This window comes from Phyllostomus discolor, chromosome 1 (genome assembly GCF_004126475.2).
Source record: "Phyllostomus discolor isolate MPI-MPIP mPhyDis1 chromosome 1, mPhyDis1.pri.v3, whole genome shotgun sequence".
NCBI classification, from domain to species: domain Eukaryota; kingdom Metazoa; phylum Chordata; class Mammalia; order Chiroptera; family Phyllostomidae; genus Phyllostomus; species Phyllostomus discolor.
This window is the reverse complement of record NC_040903.2, coordinates 28,458,296-28,477,425: the sequence shown is the minus strand read 5'-3', so window position 1 is coordinate 28,477,425 and position 19,130 is coordinate 28,458,296. Positions and strand designations below refer to the sequence as shown.

General features: G+C 37.6%; 2 protein-coding genes across 5 annotated transcripts in view; one reads left to right on the top strand and one right to left on the bottom strand.

Moving 5' to 3' along the window:
• Nucleotides 1-1,230: 1,230 nt before the first annotated feature.
• LOC118499394 (collagen alpha-1(I) chain-like) lies at nucleotides 1,231-3,321 on the bottom strand. Its single transcript, XM_036020136.1, has 2 exons — nucleotides 2,892-3,321; nucleotides 1,231-2,733 (listed from the first exon to the last, which is right to left on the bottom strand). Exons 1-2 carry the CDS (start codon nucleotides 3,294-3,296, stop codon nucleotides 2,560-2,562), a joined length of 579 nt encoding a protein of 192 aa, XP_035876029.1. The 5' UTR covers nucleotides 3,297-3,321; the 3' UTR covers nucleotides 1,231-2,559.
• GABRA2 (gamma-aminobutyric acid type A receptor subunit alpha2) overlaps nucleotides 3,286-19,130 on the top strand; it is a 108,370-nt gene continuing 92,525 nt past the window's right edge. For 2 of the 4 annotated variants that reach the window (XM_036020122.1, XM_036020124.1), the window contains exons 1-3: nucleotides 3,314-3,514; nucleotides 4,464-4,541; nucleotides 7,071-7,186. In XM_036020122.1, coding sequence (XP_035876015.1) covers nucleotides 4,471-4,541; nucleotides 7,071-7,186 — 187 coding nt within the window. In that variant the 5' untranslated portion in view covers nucleotides 3,314-3,514; nucleotides 4,464-4,470. Of the gene's footprint in view, nucleotides 3,515-4,463; nucleotides 4,542-7,070; nucleotides 7,187-19,130 lie in introns of all 4 variants that reach the window. The other 2 variants (XM_028508004.2, XM_028508003.2) reach the window with 2 other exon arrangements.

The window sequence follows — 19,130 nt, the reverse complement described above, 5'->3', positions numbered from 1 at the left end:
GTTTATATTACCACTTGAATAAGTGACTCACATAGGAAAATGTGTAGTTCAAGTGTATAAAGTTTATTACAGGAGCTACATGTTGATATTTCAAAATTTATAAATACAGTAAGATGCCCTTCTTATTAAAGTAGTTCTGGTACTTCAAAGTATGTAAAAATTACTATGATCAAATCATGTGCTAGTGAGATTAAATAATGTATTTTGTAAAAATGTGTGATATAAATATTATTCTCATTTAAATCCTCAAGACTTTTTATTCATTCAGATATCTACCTTCTAAAAACATCTGCAGGTTTGTATGTGTATATAATGTACATATATACATATATATACACACAAACATATTATCTTATAGAACTTAAAGATTCGTGGAGTCCTCTAGGTTATACAGGGTGGTAGATCCAAGAAAGAATAAAGCCAAGTCCCTAAAGAGCTGGGCCGGAAAAGGAGAAGCTCTCCAAAATATCTATTAAAAAACATAAATAGTTTTGTAATGAATTTGAAAACTATACAATATTATGAGACATCAAGAAAGAGAAATCAGATAATATTAACCCCCCCAATTCATCATCTTTCTTTTTATTTTTTGATTCTTATGTGGAAATCTCCTTAGCCGCTTGGGTGCTGAGGATGAGAAATATGTAAGAGAGAATTCCCCCATTCTACTCTGTGGGAGAATCATTCAAACAAGTTAAAACAGAAGGTTTTGTGCTGCCCTAGCCTGGGCAGAAATGAGTTTACCTGCAACCAACTAGTTGTCAATTCTTCTGCAGGATTGGCGGCCTTGGGACATGCTCCAGAAAAAGTGGGTGGGAAGAGCTTAGTCATGACCAATCCAATCTGGGTTCCAAAGCACAGGCAGATCAAGGCATTCCATCATCACAGAGAGGAGACAAGAAAATGAGGCTGGATTTGTCAAATGTCTGTGGAAACTGGACACTTCTAGAAGAAAACTGGCTGGACTAGTGACACAGTAAATTATCAGTATAGATAGAGCAATAAGTAGACACCCACTGGCTGCAATCAGCTTTTCTGATTTCCATTTCCTTTATGTCACAGCTATCCAACATCAACAAAATAATGAAGCATTTTATAGAGAAAAACAGAAAATCATGGTGTGGTAATAGTTTTGTGAATCTCTCTCAAATAAGTGCATATCCAAATCTACAGACTGTTTGAACATACAGGTTTTAAAAAAGCAAACGGTGAAAATCATTTAAAACAGCTTGAGCTTTGCGAAGTTACATGTAAGTGGGTCATAAGGAAATGAGATTACAAATCTAATAAGGGAGCCAACTGAAGAAAGCTAATTCTTTTAGAACAAATCATTCCAGTAGATATAAATTTTGAGGTAAAGCAATTAAACTAAAATCTATAAATTGGCATTATGAGACTAATCTGTGAAGATGTTTACAAAAATTGTGACATTCATGAAGGAGAAATTGTCAGAGCAAGCAATTAAAGTTGAGAAGCAACCAAACGCTGTTTAATTTCCATTATCCAAATATTAACAATTAGTAGTCATGTAAATGGCGAAATGATAAGGGATCTTGATGAAGATTGACTCATAGCAATGGAAAACAGGGAAGTATAGTAACAAGTGAAGTGTTCGAACCAAGTAGAAGAGGTTTAGGTCCTCTAGTTGAAAGGTTTTAAATGGCATGCTTTTTATCTTTGTGAATTTTAATTAGACTCTGCAATGGGCAAGTCAGGAAGGGCATATTAATGGCAGGGGAGAAAGCTGGGTGGTGTTCCATGCTTCACAGAGCTGGCCCTACAGGACAGCAAATGTTTGTTTAGGTTGTAGCATATTAAATGCTTATTTAGAAGTTGGTGATTAACAGGTTAAAAAGCACGGCTTGGAATATTTATGATGTAGGTTTTACTTTCCTCACATAATCTTCAAAGCAAAGCCAAAATTTATGTAGATTAGCGCTGTCGTTATGAAAACTGCACCATCTAGGAAAAACACCTGAATTTTTGGTTCATAGCTAATACAATTGAACTGTTTAGCACAGATGGACTCTGCACGTAATATAACAGAAACATGTCAGCTTACTCTGAAACGGTGAAAGTGCCCAACGTTTACAGGGACTTCTCAAAGAAATAAACACTGCCCTGCGTTGCCTTAGTGGGATAACACTGTCTTACGTGCCCTATGAAAAGGAAAATGTCTGTTGTTGTTGTTCGAGTTGCACATTTGGATTTTACCGCCCCACATAAAATAGAAGAGTCAGATCAAATACACAATGTTGAAAATGTACGATGGAGGCTGGAATTACAACAGGTCACCCTTTTACAGGAAAAAAAAATAGCCCTGATGGGGGGGAACCCTCACTGTGCCCCTTTTCCAACCCAGGGGGGAAACCGAAAATCGCAGGGGTAGTAGAAACACAGCAGGTCCAGTTTTGCTTTGGGAAAATGTAAACTTTTTAGAGTTGTTGATGAGTTTGATCACCAGCTAGGGAGGAAAGGATGCCTGTGAAAGAGATCGGGGAGGAGAATTACTGAGAGTGTGTAGGAGGTTTCCCAAGTCGTATAATTTGCAAATGGACTTTACTGACCGGCTCCAGGGAAGTCTCCAACCCTCAGAGCTTTGAGGAGAAATCGGTCCTGCTGGCAAGGAGTGTGAAGGAATGAGTGACATATGCAGATGGCTCCGGCAATCAAAGAAACTTCCCGCTGTCTGATTCCACGAATATCGGTTGAACTTGGTCCTGTGTGGGTGTGCTGATGACAAAGTAAAGGCGTGATTAGTCCCCTCGCCCTCCAGCGGGAGCGGTACCTCTTTACCTCTGCTCCGCAGCCACGTAGCTCCAGAGCCAGGGGATGTTAAGGGCAGGCGGCAGGGCGCGGACCCGGGGACCCAGGGACGCACAGACACCCACCGGCAGTCCTCTAGGAACCTCTGGGCCTCCCGGGAGCCCCGGCGGGCCGCCTCGGGGAGCAGTCCCGGGAGGTGCGAGGGCTCGGCTCCTCCCGCGCAGTGTGCAGCGCTCCAGGCGCACTGGAGCTCCCGCCGCCTGCCGGGGCTGTGAGGCTGCAGGTGCCCTGGGGGCGGCTGCTTGGGCTCCGGGAGCGGGTGGGGGTCCCTGCACATCCTGAAACCTCGGTAGCCCTCCTCCCGGGCCTGGCTCCTCCTCCTTCTCCAGGCGTGGGGCTCGTGCCCGCCACAGCCCGCGCGCACCGCGCCTCCGCTCGCGTCCCCCACCCCACCCCACCCCACCCCGCCCGCCAGCCCGCCCGCTCCTGCCAACGCTTCCCCCTCCTCCTCTTCCTCCTCCTCCGCCCATCACCGCCACTACGGACGCCTTCGCCTCCTTCTACTCCTGGCACTGCCGCCACCGCTCCTCGCGCTCCTCCCCGACTGCCACCAGCCCTTCGCTCCCCGCTCGCTCCGCGCTCGGCTGCTGCAGTCAGTATCTCTGGCGCTCTCTTCTCTCTCAAGTTTCCTATCTGCTCAAGATCAGGGCAAAGGGAGGAAAACACCCAGTTCTGCTTGTTGTTTCAGGTAAGGTCGTACACGTTAGTCCCAACAGGGACCCTTTCCATTTGCCTCTGCCTCCCATGCATGCTAAATCTCCTCCACTCTCCTTGCTTCCTGGAAACCCAGGAGGTTCGGGTCGTCCCCACCTCCCCAGCCCATCTAAAAAATAATTTCGGTGCCCATCGTCAGAAGCATATTTACAAGTACAATAAGCTCCGAGACACCCGCCCGGCAGCACGTTAGCCTGGCTCTTTTTCAGTCTTCAACTTTGCACGCTGTGCTTGGCGAGCCTGCCGGCCAGGGCTGATCCCGAGCCTCGCGCTCCTGCCGGGGTTGTGGTCCTCCGCTCCGCGAACAGCTGTCAAACGCGGCGTTTCGCAGCAGTTGAACCGAACCCCTCTGCTTGCAAGATGTGATGTTAGGCAATTGTAGACAGACAGGAACGGGGATTCTTATATTTTATTTTAGAGAGAGTGAAGAAGTGAAGAGGTGAGGACTGCAGTTCACTGTAATGAAAAGAATAATAATAAAAAAAGTGGGCTGGCTGTCCCCCTTGCTTTTCTCGCCAATGTCGCGGAGGTGGTCTTGGTCGAGGGGATGGTGGCATGAAGTGCCCATCTCTCCTCCCCCTTTTCACTCTCTCCACCAACCCATTCTCTTCTCTAGCTCATATGTCAGTTCAGGGTCCCGTGTGTTATTATTACATATCTGTGTGTGAGCACAAAACAGTGTTTGCTGACGATGGGGCTGGGGGAAGTTACTGGCAGAGTAAAATGTGATTATTTGATCATCTGGCTGTCAAAAAAAAAAAAAAAAGGAAAGAAAAAAAAACCTTACCCAATCATATCCTAACTCCCTCCCGGGAATAACCTCCATAGCGTTAACTCCAATTCCCAGTCTTTTGGGATATTTGGATAGTGGGACTGAATTTAATTTTTAGTGTATTTTGGTTTTCTTCTATGGCTTTACAATGAGCAGCGATGAAGACGAAACTGAACATCTACAACATGCAGTTACTGCTTCTTGTTTTCTTGATGTGGGACCCAGCCAGGTGAGACATTTATGGACTCTTGTAATTCAGGTTAAAGGTGTGTTTCTTGAATGGCATCAGGGCAGGGGTGGCTTTTGAGAAGCCAGAGTATTTTGAAGAACTATTTCTAATGAAAAAAGATTGTACCAAGAAACTGAACTATGAAGTGTCAGAGATGGTAAAAAGTTCACTGCTTCTTGCTTTTAGCTATAAATGCAACAGTGAACAGAAATAATTTTCTTAAAAAATCACCAAAGGAAACAATGTCCTTCGAATGGCATATTCTTGCAAGGAATTGAAGTGATTAATTTATATGCACTTATGATAACATCAAAATTCAATAAAGAATCAACAGTCTTCCTTTAAGCCAAATGAAAAAGCTTGAACTAAAATAATTTGTGTGCTAACTTATTTTATTTTGCCCCCCCCCCCCCCCCTTTTAAAACCCATCTTGGCTCTTTTAGTCATAATAGAAGCCTAAATGACATGTGAGCCTTAAACCTCTAGGTGGAGGTAGTATACAACTTCACAGTTACAAACAATAAAATAAAAGCTTGATTTATTAATCAACTTTTTTATATTAGTGATTTAGAGATCTTTTATTCTTAAAATGGTTACCGTCATAAAGAGTACTGATTTTAAGCCTGTAACTATTTTTTTGCCTATGTTCTACAGACATGAAATAATTCTTATTCCTTGCAACAACTTTGTCATAGTTGTAGCCTTTTTATAATTTTATCACCAATAGACATCTTTTATTTATTGCCTTCAGAATATGTTTTTAAAATACCAGGGACTAAAAATACAAGATTCATAAGACTATTCATGTAACCATTCCTTTCTTTTTTTAGAGAAACAAGTCTTTATTATATGCTTATTTCCCTTTTAATTTGTCATTTCCCTGCCCAAACAATTGTCAAATTGTGAACATATTGTCAAATATGAACATATTTTCTAGAACTGAGAAGAAATCTCTTTAGAAAGTCTCATTTTAAGTGGAGAAAAATCTTGTTTAACATCTTAGTACTGACATTAGAAAGAAACTGTGATATGTGATTAAGAAACACTTTTGACTAAAAATCTCTATGTGGAACTTTATGACTATTTTAGTGATTGATTTTAAAATTACCTTAAGGTTACATAGAAACTGGAGGGTATGAACTAATTTGCTTGCATAATTTTTAAATGCTTATCTTCATATAGGTGTTTTAATATTTTCTCTGCTTTCAAGACAGTATTTTAAGTTGGTTACCCATTTAGAATGTATTGTGACTATTTTTAGCTACTAGCTGTATAATCATTTAAATGCAAATGGGCTGTGTCAGTGATATTTTACACAATACAACTTGATCAGAATGCAGATTACACAGAATTTTATTTTAAAGGAGTGAACAAACCATGGTCAATTTATAATCAGTGAAAATCCTCCGTGCTTAACTATATCTCCCTGTATTAATTTTCTGTTCTATACTTGGCCAGTAATGCTCATGCTAGTATTTTATTCTATTATATAAAAGGTTCTCCCTCCCTCTCTCTCTCTCCTTTTCTCTCCCCCCCCCCCCTTTCTCTCTCTCTCTTCTGGCTAGTAATTTAAATCTCTGAATCATTCTGGGGAAAAAGTGGCAGTGAAAAGGGACATTCTGTTTTATACATCCAGTTTCTTTTGCACCAATTTGCTGGATATCACAAAATTAGGTCTCCAGCTTTTGATGGAGAAATAATGGAGAAAATCACTGTTTCTAACCCTCTTTCTGGTGATATTTTGAGATGACTTGTTCTGTCTGCAGATTTCTTACAAAAGTAGCTGGGCATGTGAATCTTAAGTGACCCTTGTGGCTGTCCTCTGGGTCAGTGAGGAGGGGTTTCCTCCAAGGCTGTCTGCAGCTGTATATATGCTGCAGATCCTTTCAGAGCCCACCTCCACTTCCTGGCTACACTGACGCCCGCCTGGCACACAGCCAGTGGAGTTCCCCTGATGTCTATATTGCACTTGGCCATTGGGTGGAGGTATACCCAAAGTAAGGAAATCATCTTGGCTTAAAAGAGAAAAAGACATAAAGAGAAAAAGAAAGACATTTGTGAGGAAAACAGAGGAATTTAGTGCCTCCAAGGATGCAATTTTCCCCCCAATTTATATTCGAATCACTGAAGATTTATTTCAGGAGACCCTTTGATTATTGTAGGTTTCTAAATGCAGAATAACATTCCAATTAGTGTCTGCATGTGATCATCTACAATCATAGCATATTGTATGGAATGGGCTTTAGGAAAAAAAAGGGATAGTCCATACACAATGCTAACTGGTAGCTATCTGAAATGATTTTGACATTAAACTTTCTAATAATCTGGTATTTAGTATCCATTTTCCATGGCTGACTTATGTTCCCCATAAACATATTAGTATTTATAGAAATGGAGGGAAGAAAGAAAATGGGTTGCACTGATAGTTTAGGGGGGCTTAAAATTCAAATCAAGAAATAAGTGCATGTTGGCACTTTTGAAACACACACATGTGTATATATATATCAGCTTGTAAAATTATCTGTTTAGGTTGGTGCTGGCTGGCATCCAAGAAGATGAGGCTAAAAATAACATTACCATCTTTACAAGAATTCTAGACAGACTTCTGGATGGTTACGATAATCGGCTTAGACCAGGACTGGGAGGTAAAAATAGTTTTATTTCTTTTTGAACTCTCACAAAATAATGCCTTTAGAAGTTAAGGTTAATATTTATATTTTAATATATTTGATATAGAACTGCATTGCTGTATATTAAAAAACATAGATAATAGAAGGTAAAGTACATGAAATAAACATTTTCTGTGATTCTTTTTTGTACACACTAAATGTATTTAAAATACCTTCACAAAAGCCTAGACCTTCTGCATGAATAGTTTTTAAATTAGTTCATTTGTAAACTTAGAATATGTAAAGGAGTAACATTACTGGGCAGAAATGCTTTTGTAACATCTTTGTTTTTTTTCATCACATTTTACAAATGCCTGTTTTAACATCAGTACACATTTGCAGAAATGAGTTACATAAATGAAAGAGTATCTGGGTTGTATTTCAACACATACTCTTTTTAGGATTCTGTGATGCATTTTATTATACAGCATGTGACATTTCTAAAATGTAGCACAGGTTGGCATTCTTGAGACTTTCAAAGGCATTTTAGAGATACATTAGCCACAGGCCTAAATTTACTGGGCTGTGGCACAGTTTGACTTCAAATTTAAACATTTGTTTTTGAATCAGAAAAACAATCTATTTTTATTCATTAAAGTGAAGAAAATTAGGCTTGGGTAATATGTTAAATTTTAATTATCCTTCAGTATAGCTGGATGATAACCTTAGGAGATCAGGTGAAAGTAGGGTAAATTTATAATTCATTAAAGGGTTCAGAGTCAAAATATGGTAACTCATTACTTCTAACATGTGATATATGTCTGCATGCATGCACTGATCACATGCGTGTTGTACTTATTAAGGTGTTCAGTTTAATAATTAATTCAACATTGATACAATTTAGTTAAATGTGATGTTAATCAAAGATTTTTATAGTCTGATTATTACCAAGTTGGCAACCTAACAATATTAAATTGCTTGAAAAGCAATTGATTACATGCCTGGATGTTTTTGTAAATACTTTCTTTGACAAATGTAGGTAGTTGTTAATTTTATATATATTTAGCAATTGTATGGTTTGGATTATCTAAGAATCAGAAAAAGTCAGAAGAAACACAACTTGTTTTTAAATAATATACCATTTAATTGCTATTAGTTTTTTACTTGTTTCCTGAATAGTACCTTGCATTTTAAGAGGGAAGCACTGGGAAAGAATAATGTTCAGAAAGATGATACATTTTTCTCTTAAAAAGAATTCAATTGATTCATCTACACTTAGTTTTCTATAAGGGAAAATTGAAAGGAACAGAATATTTCCTTAGTAATTAATATGTCTAGTGTGCATGAATATAAGGTACTACAGTCCACACTAGCATGTCTGAGAGTGACCTATTGCCAAACTCATATAACAAAAATATGCCTGGCATAAAGCTTTCGCAATGCATCATGGTGGTTTGAGAGGTACATTGCACAAAGGCAGATATTTTCCTAAGCCATAGACTGTATTATTATTTTTTTAAAATTATGTACTGTCCAAAATGAAAAATATTTGAGCTAGACCTTGGATTTTGTCTCTGAGGCTTTAGGAAAAATAATTACACTGTGTTTGTTTGGTGGGTAGCAGAAACTACCTGCTGCAGGATGTGGGTTTTGCCATTTATCTCTTTATATTTCTTTTGTAATGTCCCTTACATTCATTTTTATTTCCATTGCTAGGATTCAAATATATATCCTTGTCACCATATTATTTGTGTTAATGCAATAGCTTAAGTGGATATTCTTGCCTAATGTCTTTGTTCCCCAAAATGTATCTGACATTATTCATATGCTACTGTTAGTAGTCTTCTTTTCTTTTAACAATTCTTTCATGTGTCACTCTCTTCTCTTGATCAGATACCATCAGTGGCTCCCTACTGCCTTCAGTAGAATGCAGTGAGGAACAGTGGAAGGAATATGAGCCTTGGAGGCTAGTAGATCTAGATTAGAGTTTCTGTCCTACCCATACACAAAACTGTACCTTGGCCACTGTTTCTTTTATTTAAAATAGCCATGATATAGCTCCCTTTCTCCCTCATAGGGTTGACAAGAGGATTATATAAACAAAAATGCACACAAAGTGTGTGCCACCCACTGGCAGTTCAACAAAGATCTATTTCCATCTCTTCTCCCTTAGATTTCCAAGTTGCCAGGCAAGGTTTTCTGCAATCTACTTCTCTGCCTTCACTTGTTGTTTGCCCTCTCAGCCACTCTGCACTTCAGATGCATCTATTCATTTTCCCTTGACAATCCAGTCACTTCTCCCTCGGCCTTTGATCACATTATCAGCTCACATTGGAATTCTTCTTCTTTATCCTTCTAATCTAAATCTTACCTTTCCTATAAAGACCACCTCAACATGGTCCACTTTAGCAAAGATTTTTCTTAACTGAACTGAAGTGCCCAGATTCAATTTTCTCTCCATTTGCACTTCTTTAGTAGTGGTTGGTTCAATATCACATTTGGTACTTATTATGTGCTATTTTGGATTTTTTTTATTATCTTTTTATGTGTTTCTTGTTACTTTAACTAGATTGCAAGCTCATTGAAGCAAGATATTGTATCATAAATTGTGTGTACTCTTAGCAACTAAATATTGATTTGCATATTGTGGACATAAAATAAATGTTGATGGCTTGATTAACTTTTCTATGGCCAGTTAATCATCTGTAAAATGGAGCTACTCATATCTGGCTGTCCGTGTTGAAATGATATGTTGAGCATCATGCTGCAGAATTGTAGTGTTGCTTAGTGGAAAGACCTAACTTTAGAGTGGAGAATTTAGATAAAATCCTGGTTCTGGCACTGACTAATCCTACAACCTTTGAATACTAGCCCCTCTGGGTCCACATTTGTCCTGCATAACATGGGATCACTAACAGTAATATTCTTAAAGTTTAGATGAATCAAATACAATGATATATGCAAATTAGCACAGTGACTAGATACAGTAGAGAGTTACTAAATAACAATAACTAAAAGACTAAATGTACTGTTGTAAATTTAAATTATTATTATGATTATCTCTGCAATTAAAGTTCTTTGCCTGGGTATCCATGTCATTTCAAATAGAAAGTTCAGGGAAATTACTTGTTTCATTACGTCTGAGAAATTAATAAGGTAAAATTGGTTTGATTCAATGTAAATATATCCAAACAAACATCACTGCTGATGAATAATTTGGATAATTGATGTCAGTTATTATTTTCTTTCCTTTGTGACTTTAGTATAAATAAGTACATAAGAAAGATCAATCAGTTTTGGGCAACAAGTTAGAAAAAATAGTTTATTTCACCTGGTCCTGCCACTTATTATATTTTGTCTTATCCTAGACAAGTTGCTTAGAGATCCTGAGATTTGGTATTTTCTTTGGAAAAGTGGGAATGATTCTATTTTATTTTGAGAGAAGTGGGGTAAATTGGGATTCATACATATAACAAAGGTTATACAGTATGTTGAGTGATAAAATTTTAAGACATTTAATAATTAACAATAGATCCTCTTTAAAACTGTAGTAAGATCATTCCAAACGAACTGTTCAAATCCATGCAATGGTTTGCACTTCATTCCGAACAAACCTGGACTCCCTGCGGTGGCCACCGGTGCCCAGGGTGGTCTGCCTCTCTCTGCTTCCTCTGACCTCACCTCTTGCAACTCTCCTTGCTGATGCCCTCGCAGTCACACTGCCTTCCTTTCTGTTCTTTGAACTCACTAGGACACTCCTTGGAGCCTTTTCTGTGGATATCCATTGATCTTATCTCCTCAATGAAGCCTACCAAGTAAATACAAAATAATTTATATCTTTATTAATGTTATGTCACCCTCTTATTTTTGACTCTTTTCTACAACATAGACTTATTGAAATCAGGAATTTTAGCCAGGGATTGTTGTTTGGTTCCCCAGCATCTAGAATAGTGATGGGTGCACGGTAGGCACTCAAATATTTCTTGAATAAATTTTAATTTTATTTATTCTATTTTATTTTATTGTAGTGTTCTACCAGGAAAAGAATCAACTATAGAAGTTATTCTTAAAATAAATGGAGCAATTGTCATTTAATTACCACATTAAACTTTCACTGTTAATATCAACATATTTAAGGCTGAGTTCTTAGTGAATTGGAATAATTATTACACCAATTACTCAAACTTGTTTTTAAAAATATTTTATTTATTTTATTTTTAGACAGAGGGGAAGGGAGGGAGAAAGAGAGGGGAAGAAACATTAGTGTGTGGTTGCCTCTTGCACATCCGCTGGCAAGGATCTGGCCTGCAACTCAGGCATGTGCCCTGACTGGGAAGCGAACTAGTGACCCTTTGGTTCTCAGGTTCGTGCTCAATCCACTGAGCCACACCAGCCAGGGTCAATTACTCAAACAGTTGATTTAATGTTAGATGTAATCCTGTCACGAATTAACTGTGATTTTGGGTGATTAATTTATCCCAAATATGACTTAGTTTTCTCATCTGTGAAATGAAAGGAGAAGCTCTACTTATTCGGTTTATATCTCGCAGGGATATTGTGGGCTCAAGTAAGTTAAAAGTCTTAAGAATGCATAAGGTAATGTAACACTTATAAATATTAGTATTGTTAGGAATAGCAGAGAAGAGTTCTTCAAGGAGAACATCATCTTAAGAGGTAGTATCCTTTAAAGTCATGGCCAGGAAATATGGGGATCTCCTGTGCATTTGTAGGCTTACTTCCTCGTGAGCCTGGAAGCCTGACGTGAGTCTTCCTTGATACCTTATCTGCCAAGACCACACATTCAGATCAGCTAGAACTAATACTTGAATCAATGTTTCTTTTCGTCTTCATTTTAGCCATTGGAGCTAACAATTCATGGTGTCAGCCTTTGATTTTTATATTTCATAAGAGGCTTTCCAACGGGTAACTGAATGAAGGCAGCAACATTTACTTTTTGGACCAACTTTATGGGGTCATTGGAAAAATGAAGGTGTAGACAGGTCTTGTATATTTTGACAGCTAATATCCATGATGCTAAACAGTGGCAACTACTGGAAATGACAGGCCTTGGTATCTAACTTATAGATTCAATCTGGAAAATCTAGATTGAGTACCATGTTTCATTGCATCCTGTTTTGAGGAGATTGTCTAGATAGATTCCCACCCCGCCCCCCAGCTCTCTTGTCATATACTCTGAAAACCTTGAAGAATTTTTCAGTTTAAGGCCATGAAAAACATGATATAAGATCATAGATTTAGTGGCTGACAGTAAGTTTCTAACTTCACTCTTTAATATTTGTCCTCAGTCTAAAGGGAGAATGTGATAACATGTTCTATGAATTTTACTCTCCCAAATTTATAAAAATAAAATATAGACTATTCAGTGGGAAAAATATTATAGACAAATCTTATCTCTTCCAGAACCTATGAGATAGTCTGACCTCAAAATAATGTCTTTTTACTCTATAAAGTAATGGTGAAGATCAGAGCCTTGGGATACCAACATGTTTGGATTTAAATTTGCATCATAGGGGTGCCAGAAGGAGAAGAGAAAGAACAAGAAATTGAAAATCTATTTGAAAAAACAATAACAGAAAATTCTCTAATTTGGTGAAAGAAATAGATGTATAAGCCCAGGAAGCACAGAGAGTCCCAAACAAGATGAATACAAAGACACCCACTCCAAAACACATCATAATTAAAAAGTCAAAGTTTAAAAATAAAGCGAGAATCGTAAAAACAGCTGGAGAAAAGTAGATAGTTATCTACAAAGGAGTTCCCATAAGACTGTTAGCCAGTTTCTCAAAAGAAACTGTGCAGGCTTGAAGGGACTGGCAAGAAATATTCAAAGTCATGAAAAGTAGGTATCTATGGCCAGCCTTGCTCTACCCAGCAAAGATATCATTTAGAATCAAAGGGCAGATAAAGAGCTTTCCAGACAAGAAAAAACTAAAAGAATTCATCATCAGCAAACCATTACTATATGAAATGATAAAGGGACTTATTTAAGAAAAAGAAGAAGAAAACTATGAACAGTAAAATGACAATAAATACGTATCTATCAACAATTGAATCTAAAAAACAAACTAAGCAAACAAGAACAGAGAGAGAATCATGGATACTGAGAATGTTTTGATGGTTGCCAGATAGGAGGAGAGTGTGGGGGAGATGGGTGAAGACAAGAGGAGAGTAAGAAGTACAAATAGGTAGTTACAGAATAGTCCTGGGGATGTGAAGTACAGTATAGGAAATGGAGCAGCAGAAGAACCTATGCATGACCCATGGACGTGAACAGTGGTTGGGGGATCGCCTGAGGGAGTGGAGGGTACTGGATGGAGGAGGGCAAAGGGATAAAACTTGGGACAACTGTAACAGGATAATCAATAAAATATAATTTAAAAAATAACATCATTTTACTCTATAAATTAATGATGAAGATCAGTGCCTTTGGATACCAGTACCATTGGATTGGAATTGTACTGCCACCATATATTAACTACAAAACTCTTGGCATGTTACTCAATGTCTCCTTGCTTTTGTTTCTTCATTTATACAATGAGGGTAAAAGTACATGACTTTGTGGTTTTCTGGGATTTGATATTTCTAGTCTAAGTCCTTCGGACAGTTTCTGACATACAGACTAAGCCTTCAATTCATACTGATATTATCGCTGTTTTTGTTGGTCTTACAATACTACTCCTACTATGAATGCAATAGAGGGCGTCACTCAATGGTTCCCATATAACAGCTGCAACTTATAGAAAAGGATGAAATTGTAGCACATATAACCTACAGTTAAACAAAGGAGATATTTGTTATCTTATATGTGCAGACACATCTTTGTATGTGTATGGAATCTCTGGAAACAAAAACTATCACAAAAGAAATATGACATATTTTTTGCTTTTTTATAATTATTATCATGGCATATAACCATTGAGCATCATCGAGTCATAATAATGAATTTACTTATAGGAATAAAGTTATATTTACAGAAAAAAGCTTACTATTAATGTATGACATTAGTGATGATTTCAGAGACGTAAAACCAGAAGAAGCGCATCTGCTAACCTAACCTGGGACATGCTGGGTCCAGAATGGCAAACTCTGGGTCCTGTGACCACAGAGTGTGTGCTTCATATCTGATGATCATTTGAGGGGAGGTGTGGTGGAGGCATCAGGAGGGAGACAACGCACTGCAAGTGATCTGAAATCTCTGTGAAGAACTGGCAGAGGGAGAAGGGGAGAGTGGGTTGCAGGATGAGCAGAAAGGAAGAGATTAAGTTGTCAAGAAGTTCTAGTCTCAGATGGAGAGATCATGAACTCCAGGTACTGGGAACTCTGCTTTCTTGAAAATTGGTGATATCTGAAATTATCCCCCGAGTTCAGCAGCCGTGATTGAAGTTGATGCTCCCAAGAGGCACGAAGCAGCTGGAAACAGGTCTGTCTTCCCTTCTGACTTAGATCCCTGTGATTCTCTCAACTTTAGAGTCGAAAGTGTCCATAGGAAGATGATTTTTAGAATAAGCCTTGGGCGTCAGAACATTTCAGAGATTTTGTCACTTTCTACCACCAGATCTTCTCCAGTCACTGGAAAACTCTTCTCCAGTCAGAGTTTGCCTAAAGGTCATGGGGAACGCTGCATTTGATTATATCATGAGTGAGAAAACGGAAATGAGTTAGGGTGATCTCACACAATGGTGTAAATAGCTTTCACAAAATGTGTAAATGACCAGCATCAAGTCATTTGTCATTTCTTATTCTTTTAAAATTACTTTGTGGAAAGTAAGAAACATAGAAAGCAGAAAGCTATTGGCTGCCTGAAATGAGATGCTACTGGGGTGGCTTTAAAAGTCAGTTCCTTCAACATTGTTGCCTGATCTGCTATTGTTCCTCTGGCACAGAATTCACACGGGCTTCATCACAGTGCATGCTGGGTTAAAAAAATGTGGTAACATTGGGTACATATTTTTGGATTCTTTCTAATATTTCAAGGAAAGACTAAGGACCATCTTTGCTTTCCTACACACCCTCACTCATGCTGTGTGTTGCTTGCCCACTGTCTGTCAGAATAATACTAAGGCAGGCTTCTTCAGAAATGTTTAGAGTGAGGTAGTTTTGCATACCTTTTTCTCAGTTTGTTGTTTTAACTATATATATATATATATATATATATATATATATATATATATATATAGCTTGTGATTATTTCATGAGACAGGCAGACTGAATGCACAGAAGGAGTAATATGCATTAGATTGCATGGTGGAACTTACATTCCCAAATAGCATCTGTCCAGCAAAATGATATCACTGTTCGGGTGACATCATTAATGAGCACGGCCCAGAGAATACTACCTGTGTTTTAGAGATCTAAGTAAAACTAGGCTCTGTTTTTCCCTTAAAACATTTCTGATTAATAGCAGTTTGTTCAATCAACCATTGCTGCTAGAAAGGTGTTGCCTTCAGTCATAATTTTGAAGAATTGTTATTTTTGCTTTTTTAGGCACAGGTGTGCCTCACCCACTGTATTGTTTGCCTTCTAGTATTTAAACTGGTGCAACCAGTGTCTTTCTTTTTCTCTTTTTTAAAAACACAATGGATAAATTGGACCACAGGCATGACCAATCCATTTGTTTTATTACTACTACTACTACTACTGCTACTATTGCTATTGCTCAACACGTTGTAGAAATCTATGTTAGTGGTGGAGATGTCCAGGTAAACAGGTTGGCCATCCAGCAGTTCATTACTTTTTAATGTATTAACATGGAACGAGTTAGGTGCAACTGTTCTTGCACTCTGTCCCCTAACGCATGTGTCCTGAAGGATGCTGCTGTGCCAGGCATTCTGCAGGGTATAAAGATGTAAAAGTGTAGTGTTGGTCTCCTAGGGATGACGTTCCTTGGGGGACAGATAAGGTAGGTACATTAAAATTCCTAATATAAATTAAAACACTAGAACACATTGTCCCATTATAAGAACATACTATTGAAGTTTAGAGAAGAAATCACTCATACTTGTACCATAGATATAGTTCTGTATCTGTAATCATAGTCCATTCATTAAACTGTTTCTTACTAAGGGCCAAGGATTTGCTAGGTCCTATTTTAAATGCTGGAAATTCTATGATGAATAAGAACCAGTCTGCAGAAATTCATATCACACCAGATTTTGCTCTTTCTGCTTTTGAGTATCCTAGACATTGGTTTCTCTTTTTTTCCTTCTTTAATTGAGAATACTCTTCAATTACCCTATATTTCCTTTATTGAACTGTAAGCCTTCTCTCAGAAAGGGAAAAGTTATTTCTGGTGTATTTACTGCCAGGCTGAGAGTTGTGATATCTACAGAAGTACTAGCAATCAGAGAGCATGTCTTCCCATCTGTCGAAGGGGTGGCTGTTGAGCAAGTCTGTGTTGTGTGGCATTCCCAGAGGTAATAAGTGAGTGTTAATTCCAGCTGAAACTTCTGGACACGCCTCAGTTCTCTTTTTAAGGCAGCCTTATTTTCTGCCTTATCATAACTTGTTTTGAGCTACAGCTGAGTTAAATATTAACTAGACATGCCCCGTGAATTAAAAATATATGTGACATGAGATGTAATGTAATGAGTATTTGACTTTTTAATATTCCCCACAAAACAGAATTCTGAAACTTTGCTTATAACTTGATGTACTCTCATCCTTTGGAATACAGATCTTATCATTAAAGAGTAAGGGATGGAAAGAATAAACTTAATGCTTAAATTGAAAATGTTCATATAGAAGCTCATCAAATTAGGGAAATCAATTCATCATGACATTGATCCCTTAGGATTAATTCTCCATTGCATTTTTGCATTTTTAGTAACTTGCTTTAGATGGTGGCTTTTTATCTTTGTAAGGTTTAGTATCTTTTAAATTTTTTTTTAAAAACTAGCATGTAGAAGATTTGACATGGTTTAAGTGATGTGAAATTTTATCATTTTTACATTTCTTCTTGATTTTTTTTTCAATATTTAAAACATGTTGAGGTGGGAGGTGGGGGTGGGTAGGGCAAAGGAGAGTAATAGGGGAAAATGGGGACAACCGTAATTGAACAACAAACAAACAAACAAATAAATAAATGATGTGAAAGAAAATGCTTTCACATACAATTGAAAAATATAGTACTGTATGATAAGAGAATCCTTTTTAGTATACCTCTTCATAAATATTCAGGGTGTTAGCTCCTTGTTAAGGGGCTGAATGCAAGCTGTAGCAAAAAGATCATTCTGGTGGAGTGTGTGGTGCACATCTTTCTGTATGAAGGTATGTCAGTATTCTTAGCAGATGTGATCAGTTAGGATATTACTAATTTGATTTAAAACATTAAAAAGTAAGATTTTTCTTCTTTTGCTATAGTATTCACAGAGAAATGTATTTCCACATTAAGATACTACTATTTTCAACTGTTTGGTAGAGATGGTTAGTAAAGTCTAAGAGATCTTAGAAATATTTCAGGAATATGATGTAATGAGTGGTACAATAGATTTCTTCCATGAGTGGAGGAGTAGAGTTATTCCACAGGGTTAAGGAAGGATGAAAAATGGTAAGAACCCTAAAGGTCTCCTAATAACATCCCCAAAACCATTATTTAGATTATGTTTTGTGTTGGTACCAAATATATTTTAGTAGGTATTGGGGAAGCATTTGACTTTCTATTAAGAAGGTGGAAGGATCAGGCACTGTTGCAGTGGTGTGCATGAAAAGCTTCCTCGGGAAAAGAGGTCTCCAGACCTGAACTGGAGAAGTGGTCTGGACAAAGCGAACAAATGTCATGAGAAACATTTAGAAAGAGATGAAACATTTCCAGTGTGCTCCTAGTTACTCAACAAGATGGTTCTATTACATCATTTAAAAAGTTTTTCTTTGTTAATTTAGAGAGAGAAAGGAAGGGACAGGGGAGAGAAGGGGGAGGGAGAGAGAGAGAGCGAGAGAGAGAGAGAGAGAGAGAGAAACATTGGTATGTTGTTCCAGTTATTTATACATCCATTGGTTGATTCTTATATGTGCCCTGACCAGGGATTGAGCCCACAACCTTGGTGGATTCAGATGACTCTAACCAACTGAGCTACCTGGCCAGGACCTCACAAGGTTTTTGATTCTGAAACAAAAAAAGAAGAATTATTACTCTGATATTTGGGCTGGGGAGCCCAAAATTTTTCAATTATATGAATTTTTAGAAGCCCTTACAATAGAATTAAGCAAATCAGCCATAGTCAGAGAACTGTGTTAAATGGAACAAATTCATTTTTCTTACTGTGATTACATGGAGAAGCTCTCCAATTTCTCAAAAAACAAAATAGTGAACTAAAATGCCAGGAAGGTTTAAGAGAGATTAAAATTTGTGTACCAAGAGAGAAGAAGTCTTAATTAAAAGAAAATGGAATTGCAAGGCTGGTGTTCAGGTCAGGTAGAGAGGAATATGGGAGGGTGCATTTAATTAGTTATCTAGGGCATGTAAGAGAATAATCATCGAAGCAAAAAATGTGAGGCCAGTGATTGCACTTTGTAGAATAGCAAAAGAACGGTCCAACACATATTAGAGGAGTTGGAGAGTTAGAATTTTAATACAGTAAATGGGGTGGGCTTCGATGGTGAAATGTCATAAAGGAATGAGTGAATGTAGAGCATTTTAAAGGAAGTTGTCATTAGAATATTATAATAAGGTCCCTTGATAACTGAAAAACAAAGCTTCATATTCTTTTATCGATTTGAGTAGCTTTTGCCTTAATAACCATTACAGACTTGCAAGGTCAAAGATAACTAACAAGAAAAAGTAAATAGAACCATATTACTACTAATGTTTATATTAAAACATGACACCATTTAAAAGAGAGTAAATATCAAAAGAAGACTTATTATTCTTAAGATATAAAAGCCAGAATAGCAATGTCAGAATTCTTAAAGGATAACATCAGACAGATGAAGTATCGAGAACATTGCTGTAGCAAAACTCATT

Excerpts from the sequence above, each read along its gene's own strand:
- LOC118499394 (XM_036020136.1), bottom strand. The coding sequence starts at position 3,296 with ATGGGCGGAGGAGGAGGAAGAGGAGGAGGGGGAAGCGTTGGCAGGAGC. Across the intron at positions 2,734-2,891 it reads AGGTTCCTAGAGGACTGCCG|CACACCCACACAGGACCAAG; the intron begins GTGGGTGTCTGT and ends CTTTGTCATCAG.